Source organism: Punica granatum, chromosome 6 (assembly GCF_007655135.1).
Source record: "Punica granatum isolate Tunisia-2019 chromosome 6, ASM765513v2, whole genome shotgun sequence".
Lineage (NCBI taxonomy): Eukaryota > Viridiplantae > Streptophyta > Magnoliopsida > Myrtales > Lythraceae > Punica > Punica granatum.
Window position 1 is genome coordinate 26,376,111 of NC_045132.1, and position 7,741 is coordinate 26,383,851.

Sequence of the window (7,741 nt, forward strand, 5' to 3'; positions counted from 1 at the left end):
TTTTACGACAGATTTTAATACTTTAAGTTGGATTATCTTATTAAATATATAAAATATTTATTAGGATTGGTCTATCTATCCATGTACGTATTATAGTAATTGCCACGAAAAGGTAAAGCTGGCTGCCATGGGCCAGGGGAAGACGTCGGTCCAGTAAGGCAACAACTATATAAGACGCGGCCCACGAAATACGGCGGGCCCCGGGGGAGACCCAGTAAACGCGCAGGTCACTTTCAGCCTAAGAACGGCTAGTTGGAAAAAAATTAATTTCTGAATGCTTCTTTTTTTTTCTTGGTCCAATAGGAAAATGGATATGATTATCGAACATTTGAAAAATAAATAAAATGAATAAATAATTGGAGTTGAAGGGGGAGGGGGCTGATGTTATTGTTTGCTTCCAGAAGGAGCCGTTGCTTTCCTGCCTATTGGAGTCTAATCTAATGGCAGCTCTTGACACCGAAAGTACAGCTAGCAATAGCATCTCCCCTGACCAAACTGGCTTCCCTTCCTTCCCCGGTCGCTCTCCTCCGGGCCCCATCTCGGGTTTGCATTTCCACTACGCAGTTGCAATGAGTGCACCGTGCGCGCCCAACCAAGGATAACATTCAGAACGGGCAAAAACTTGCGTTGTTGCTTTCTCACGGCCGGGGGCGCCGGAGAAGATCGAAATCAACGCGAGCATGGATCACCAGACCCTGTCAACAGTTGCATGTCCCATAAGGCGCATTATCTGTTAGGATCCATGATTTAATTACGTTAACTGACATATTCTTTGCATGCTGCTCTTCTGTTAATGTCGCTACCCATATTTAAAAAGAAAAAAAGAAAAAATGTCGCCCACTAATGATTTTATCGGGGGGAACCAAACATGTTGGGGCCCCGCGGGGTTAAGATATCATTGTCCTGCTGAAAAGTTTTGCTTGGGCCATCAAATTTTTGGTCAGAAGGAAAGGTCATAATGAGCTTTTCCTTTTCTCTCTTGTTCGCAAAAAGAAATACAATTCACTCCAATGGATTTAATTTTTTGCTGACCATCGAACTATTTCTTTAAGCATTTTCCAAAATATTCTAACTATTATAATAATATGCATTTTTATAAATAAGGCTGGGAAGATTTTGTTTTTATTGGATTTATTAATTATCGCATGACATAACGAGATACGAAAATAGGAGCACATCAAGAAAATTTTGCCCTAAAGCTGGAACTAACGGATCATTTAACGTTTTCTTCTATCGGTCCTACGGCTGGAGAAGATTTTGTCATGGACATCTATATGAAATAGACATTTGTGCCGTGTCTCTATTTACTATTGAACTCTATCATAGGTATCCTTCTTTTATAACAATCATGTGGAGGCTAAATTATTATGTGATTCCGCCATTTAATATCCATGTTTATGACATGAACATTAAAAATTATCCAATTGAATTTTTCACCTATATTTTTATGTTTTAATTGAGTCGTTATAGTTTTCGAAAACTTAAGGTTTGGTTGTACAAACATTTGAACGATGTCATATTTTATTATATAAAGCGGAGCAACAGAGATCCAACACTAAAAATTTATGCTCGCGACCCGACATGTAACAAAATACTGCATGACTTATTACATTTATGCATGAGTATAAAATAGTAAGTTAATCAATAAAAATCTCCATGAGAAGGCAATTAGACATTTTGTTCAGAATGTATTATCCGTAGATCATTCAGAATCATGTTCAATTTAAACAGCTTGTTTGTTGATAAATGTCCTTTAAAGTTTTCTCATTATATAAGCACTAAGAGTAATTTAATTTTTTTGTTGTAGAGGATGTTTATGGGCCTAATATGATGGAATAGAAATTCTAATGGTTAATAAAAAGACATGAATAATCTCACGATAAGTATCAAACTTAAAATACCTTGGTTACCCGATGAAGATACGTGTCGCTATGTTAAACTCTCTGAGAGCAATTTAGATATATAAACTAAAAAAAAAGTTCCAGTTGCTACCCAACAATTAATAAATGCATTTTTGTCTAATTCATTTAATTTATACATGATAAAATAGTTAATATTTGTAAGATAATTAATAGAAATTTTCATGAAAAGGCAGCTGGTATCTATCTATATTAAAGCAGATACTAAACATATTTTGTAGAAGATGTAGTGAATTTATGGTAGATTATTCAGAATCTTTGTCCAATTTGAACAGTTGGTGGCGACAAATATACGGAAATATTTTAGATAATAAAATGGCAGAAATTTATGAAGCAAATTCAGAATATTAGGAAAATTTTAGGGGAAAAAAAGGGCACGCCCGCTTGTAATTTTAAGCTTCCTCTCCACGGTCTTACTTAGTTGTCTCTCTTTTGTCTATTTGCTGACTCGCTTCCGAGACAAACGCTCTCTCTCTCTCTCTCTCTCTCTCTCTACACTCACTCTCACACTCTCCCCCTTTCTCTCTCTAACCTTCGCTGCTTCACTCTCTATCTCCACAGAGAACACACTGCCCCGAGCGAATTCAGAAACCCTCGACGCTCCACTTCCCTTCGCATTTCCAGCTGAAATCATTGTGGCAGGAGCCCAGATCTGCCCCCTCATTCAGTCTATATGCCCTGCCAGTGATCGCCTTCCCAATGTCGAGCTCCGACCCGAAAGCCCGCCCCAAGCCCGGCCCTTGGCCGCCGGCGCCGGAGTCCTCCGCAATGCCGCTGTCCACCTGGGCCAAGCGGACCGGGTTCCGCCCCAAGTTCTCCGGCGAGGCCAATGCCGGCGACTCCGGCCAGATGTCTCAGCCTCCCAGGCCCCGCGAGCCCGATAACCAGCCCGATCTCGAGGCTGGCCGGGCTCGGCCGCAGCCTCAGCCACAACCTCAGCCTGCTCCAGTAGTTGTGAACGGTCAGGCGGGGGGTGACAAGCCTGCTGCCGCGCTCCCGCCGCCTCCCACGGCAAATAAGGAGAAGGATCAGCCTGTGAAGAAGAGGAGAGACTCCGACGGAGGAGCGCCGAAGAGCTCGAGCCCTGGAGCGAACCGAAGGGCAGCTCCTAGCTCAAATGAGCAGCCGCCACCTCCCCGAAGGCCGTCAAGGAACGGGGAGGTTGTTGACGTGGTAAACCAGTCCACAGTGGACGAAGATGGGTTTATGGGAAGACCTTCGAATATGAAGTACGAGCTCAGGGATTCACCCGGTTTAGGTGAGCTTTCTGCTCGCTTCTTTTTTTCTCTTTTTGGCTCAAGAATTGTGTTAAATTGAACAGCTTGTTGCCGGAAAGTTGGCCTCTTTTCTGTCAAATGGAAGTTTTTTTTTATCGCTGCAAGATACATGCTTTCCGACTTTGATGTGGATTATTGGAAATCGGTGAAGTTTATGGTATGCAATGGTCCGGTGGCAATGCTTATGATTGATACATACATGCGCTGAAATGGGAAAAGTTGGATCTTTCGTTGTTTTCTATGTTATCATTGCTAAATTGTGAAATTTTTTGCTATGAAGTTTTGGACTTTCTTACGTTACTGTGTAAAAACGTGGGTTGATTGCTATGTTTGACCTCAATTAATAATGTGACTGGTTGTTTCATGAATTACAGTTCCCGTTGGTTTCTTTGGGTTCCAGCACTATCTTTCAATGCTGGGTTCTTTGGTGCTTATTCCCCTCGTTATAGTTCCAGCGATGGGTGGCAAACATGTGAGTGTATCAGGCTCTAAATTTTTCTTTTCCTTCACTTACAAGTTTGTGCAACATCTGATTGGGGTTAAGATTGTAGGAGGATGTGGCAGCAGTTGTATCCACAGTGCTCTTTGTTTCTGGATTAACCACTCTATTGCATACATTTTTCGGGTCAAGGTTGCCCCTGATACAGGGCCCATCCTTTGTGTACCTTGCTCCTGTCCTGGCGATAATCAACTCACCGGAATTTCAAGGCTTGAAGGGAAATGTAAGCTTTCTTGGTTGATCTCTTCTTATCCTTGTCTATGATCGCATTTGGATCTTGACCTGTGCTCAATTTCGTAGTGCATGCAGCTTGCCAAGATCTGGCATACTTCATAATAGTTCTTACATTATCCAATTATGATCTTGCTCTTTGCAACTAGTGTAGAGCTACTTTCAAATGTCGAACATGTATTACCATTTGTTTATGTTTTGCCTATTGGGTTCTGCTGATGTCTGCAAATCGCAGTGTTAATTAGAACCTAAACTTGGAGTTTATGAATCTTTATATCCGCTGTGTAACAATGAAGTGTTAGGGCATGATTGAATATCGACTGACTCCTTAAGAAAGCTACAGAAATTGGATTAACTGAAAAGCAACCTACTTCCATCAGGCAAGAATGAAACTTGTCCAATTCTGCTGACAAATTCATGTGAAGTTTTCTTAATGAAATTCTTATTCAATAATTTTTAAGCTTGCCCTAATGTTCACAAGGAGCTGAAACATCTCAAAGTTGATGAATCTTTTAAGCTGACTTCGAGTTGTGTCTCAATAGAAACTAGAGTAAGTTAAATATCTATCCTATTAGAATTTCTGACAAAATCATCATTGTCTATATTGATAATATGTATAATAAAAATGTTCTGTTCACTTTATTGCAAATTTTGAGGTTCGCAAAGTATCTCTTACCGTCTATTTCAATCTCCCACAAGTATTTAGCATATAGATTTATTGGCTGATGATGACAGAGTTTTAAACATATCATGAAAGAGATACAAGGAGCTGTCATCATTGCTTCAGCCTTTCAAGCAATACTAGGATACAGTGGACTTATGGGACTGCTTCTAAGGTAACTGCATGCTTTTAAATATTTCAAGTATGTTGCCAGTGTTGTTTATACACTAATTTAGATGCTTTTCATTTGCTTAAAATATTTCAGGTTTATCAATCCAGTGGTGGTATCCCCGACCATTGCTGCTGTTGGTCTTTCATTTTATAGTTATGGGTTTCCTCTGGTAGGGAACTGCCTTGAGATTGGAATAGTGCAGATATTACTGGTTATCGTATTTTCACTTGTAAGTTTATCCAGCTCCTTGATATCTGTCTTTGGTAATACCTGGTTTTAACTTTCTTATTACATCACATCATGTTGGTGTTGAGTATTGGTGGCACCTGCTTTGACTCCTGTGGAATAACCTGATACGCCTAGTCTATATCTTTTGCAGTATCTTCGTAAGATATCAATTTTTGGTCATCGTGTATTTTTAATCTATGCGGTAAGTAAATCCTTAAAACTATACTGCAGTTATATTAAGATTATTTGTAATCTACATAATTGCATGGGTTCCTGTAACTCCAATGTGTATTTAATTTAGGTTCCATTGGGCCTCGCTATCTCATGGGCTGCTGCTTTTCTTCTGACTGAAGCGGGTCTTTATAACTACAAAGGCTGTGATATAAATATACCAGCCTCAAATATTGTATCTGAGCACTGCAGAAAGCATATTTCCAGGATGAAGTACTGTCGTGTGGATACTTCTCAAGCATTGAAAGCTTCTCCATGGTTTAGGTTTCCTTATCCATTACAATGGGGCACCCCAGTATTTCACTGGAAACTGGCCATAGTTATGTGTGTTGTGTCCTTGATAGCATCTGTAGATTCGGTGAGCCTTTCATCCTATGCTTTATACCTTCATGGTGCTTATGTAGTGATATCTTTGGTAAGGTACATAATTGTTTGTGTCGGGATTTTGTTCCTTACTATTCTGAGAGAGCATGAAAAAAAGGTTATGTCTCTTCTCTTTCATTGGCATAGGCACCTCTCCTAGTGGTGCTTCACACTCAATTGCTATGAACACCTTTTGGCCAGTAATCTGCACTTCTGAAACTGATGTTAGTCCATCAAGTTGACCCAGAGGAACCTGAACTGAGCCTTTCCCCTTTACATTTATGTTAAATAAAAATTCATTAGTTCTCAAAAAGAAAAAATCATTACTTAATCTAAATTGAGTGTAAACTGCATTTACTGATTATTCTTTTTTGTTTGAAATATTCTTGTATATATTAATCCTTTTACTTTATTCATTCAGGTCGGTTCATACCACGCATCGGCCCTGTTGGTGGCATCGAGACCTCCAACACCTGGTGTTCTCAGTCGAGGGATCGGGCTCGAGGGTCTTTCGAGCATACTTGCCGGTCTCTGGGGCACAGGGACGGGATCATCAACCCTGACTGAGAATGTTCATACTATTGCTGTCACTAAAGTGGGAAGCCGAAGAGCAGTAGAAGTTGGTGCATGTGTTTTGATACTTCTATCTCTTGTAGGTAAGTAGGTAGTGCTAAATTTACACATTTCGTGTAGATCAAATAATAATTCAAAAAGTACGTAAGTTTAGTATATTTTATGCGAAGTAATATCTGTAGTTGAAATTGTTGTATTCTTATCTGCAGGCAAAATAGGAGGGTTTATCGCCTCAATACCCCAAGTCATGGTGGCTGCTCTACTTTGCTTCATGTGGGCCATGCTTACTGCACTAGGCCTCTCTAATTTACGCTACAGCGAAGCCGGGAGCTCCCGGAACATAATCATAGTTGGACTCTCCCTGTTTTTCTCCCTCTCAATACCAGCCTACTTCCAGCAGTATGGGATCTCACCTAACAGCAATCTGTCAGCACCGAGTTATTTTCAGCCATATATCGTAGCATCTCATGGACCTTTCCGCACCCCGTATCGTGGAGTAAGTCGCATCTCCTGAATCTTTTGTACTATGTTTTACTATTTCATATAGTGCTAAGTTCAGAAGCTTTTTGCCTCTCCATCTTTTCCATATTTCTACTGCTGATTCCTTTACCCCTTGCCTTTTTGATTAATATCTCTACAGTTGAACTATGTTATGAACACACTGCTCTCACTACACATGGTGATCGCATTCCTCGTGGCTTTTATGCTTGATAATACTGTCCCGGGTAGCAAGCAAGAACGAGGGGTCTATGTCTGGTCCGAGCATGAGGTGGCGAGGAGGGAACCTGCAGTTGCAAAGGACTATGAGCTGCCCTTCAGAGTCAGCAAGTTCTTCAGATGGGTCAAATGGGTCGGCCTCTGAGAAATGATGAATGGCCTTTTTGGACTCTTCTCATGCAAACCGTTCTTCCAGGGAGGTGATTTCGTGCCGGAAAGGAATCTTAAAGACCCGAGGGCCCCCATTAAACCTCATGCAAGGTAAGGGAGCGATTATGATATTTATGGTTCTTTTCCCACTCGCAAAGAGAGAATCTTAAATCTTCTTGGGCAGTAGGTGGTAATTTCTGGGGCGAGTTATTCTGTACATCCGAGGCTTCAGTCGGTACCGATTTCGCGTTGTAACTTCTAGCTTAAAATTTAAATTATAAAGGGGAAAGTGTACGTAGGTTTTTTTGGGGATATTTTGGCCTTGATCCGTTTGTGTATATCCTTTCTTCACTTTCTTGTTAAGAATTGTTTTTATATGTAGAATCTTTGCCTTCGGATTTCTCAGTGGAAACAGAGTTTATTACTGCTAAAGAGTGGAAACAGAGTTTTCATCTCTCTCACACGAATTGATGTGTAGAGTTATACCTATACACGCATGCTATACATAGAGAAGCTAAGCGCTGGCTACGCATACATTAATTCTTCGTTCATTATTAAAAAAACAAAACTTAAAGTAATATGTAAAATTTTATATCTATATTTATATATATATATATAGTTTGCCATTTGCCATCTACCCAATCTTCGAACTCTCTCCAACAATTTAGAAGACGAATACATGCTCTTTAGTATTTTCATCTGAAAATACTAATGTAACAA

The 7,741-nt window shown here is 40.2% G+C and overlaps 1 protein-coding gene across 1 annotated transcript; it reads left to right on the forward strand.

The window, feature by feature from the left end:
* Window positions 1-2,359: 2,359 nt before the first annotated feature.
* Window positions 2,360-7,453, forward strand: LOC116211383 (nucleobase-ascorbate transporter 12). Its single transcript, XM_031545744.1, has 10 exons — window positions 2,360-3,177; window positions 3,571-3,668; window positions 3,748-3,918; window positions 4,662-4,762; window positions 4,853-4,988; window positions 5,139-5,189; window positions 5,289-5,576; window positions 6,003-6,237; window positions 6,364-6,650; window positions 6,795-7,453. The coding sequence occupies exons 1-10, from the start codon at window positions 2,619-2,621 to the stop codon at window positions 7,014-7,016; spliced, it is 2,148 nt and encodes a 715-aa protein (XP_031401604.1). The 5' UTR covers window positions 2,360-2,618; the 3' UTR covers window positions 7,017-7,453.
* Window positions 7,454-7,741: the final 288 nt, after the last annotated feature.

What these genes read in the sequence shown, in the direction of transcription:
- LOC116211383 (XM_031545744.1), top strand. Translation starts at nt 2,619, where the DNA reads ATGTCGAGCTCCGACCCGAAAGCCCGCCCCAAGCCCGGCCCTTGGCCG. An exon ending in CAGGGATTCACCCGGTTTAG is followed by an intron (nt 3,178 to 3,570) that starts GTGAGCTTTCTG and finishes CATGAATTACAG; the next exon opens with TTCCCGTTGGTTTCTTTGGG. An exon ending in TGATAGCATCTGTAGATTCG is followed by an intron (nt 5,577 to 6,002) that starts GTGAGCCTTTCA and finishes TTATTCATTCAG; the next exon opens with GTCGGTTCATACCACGCATC.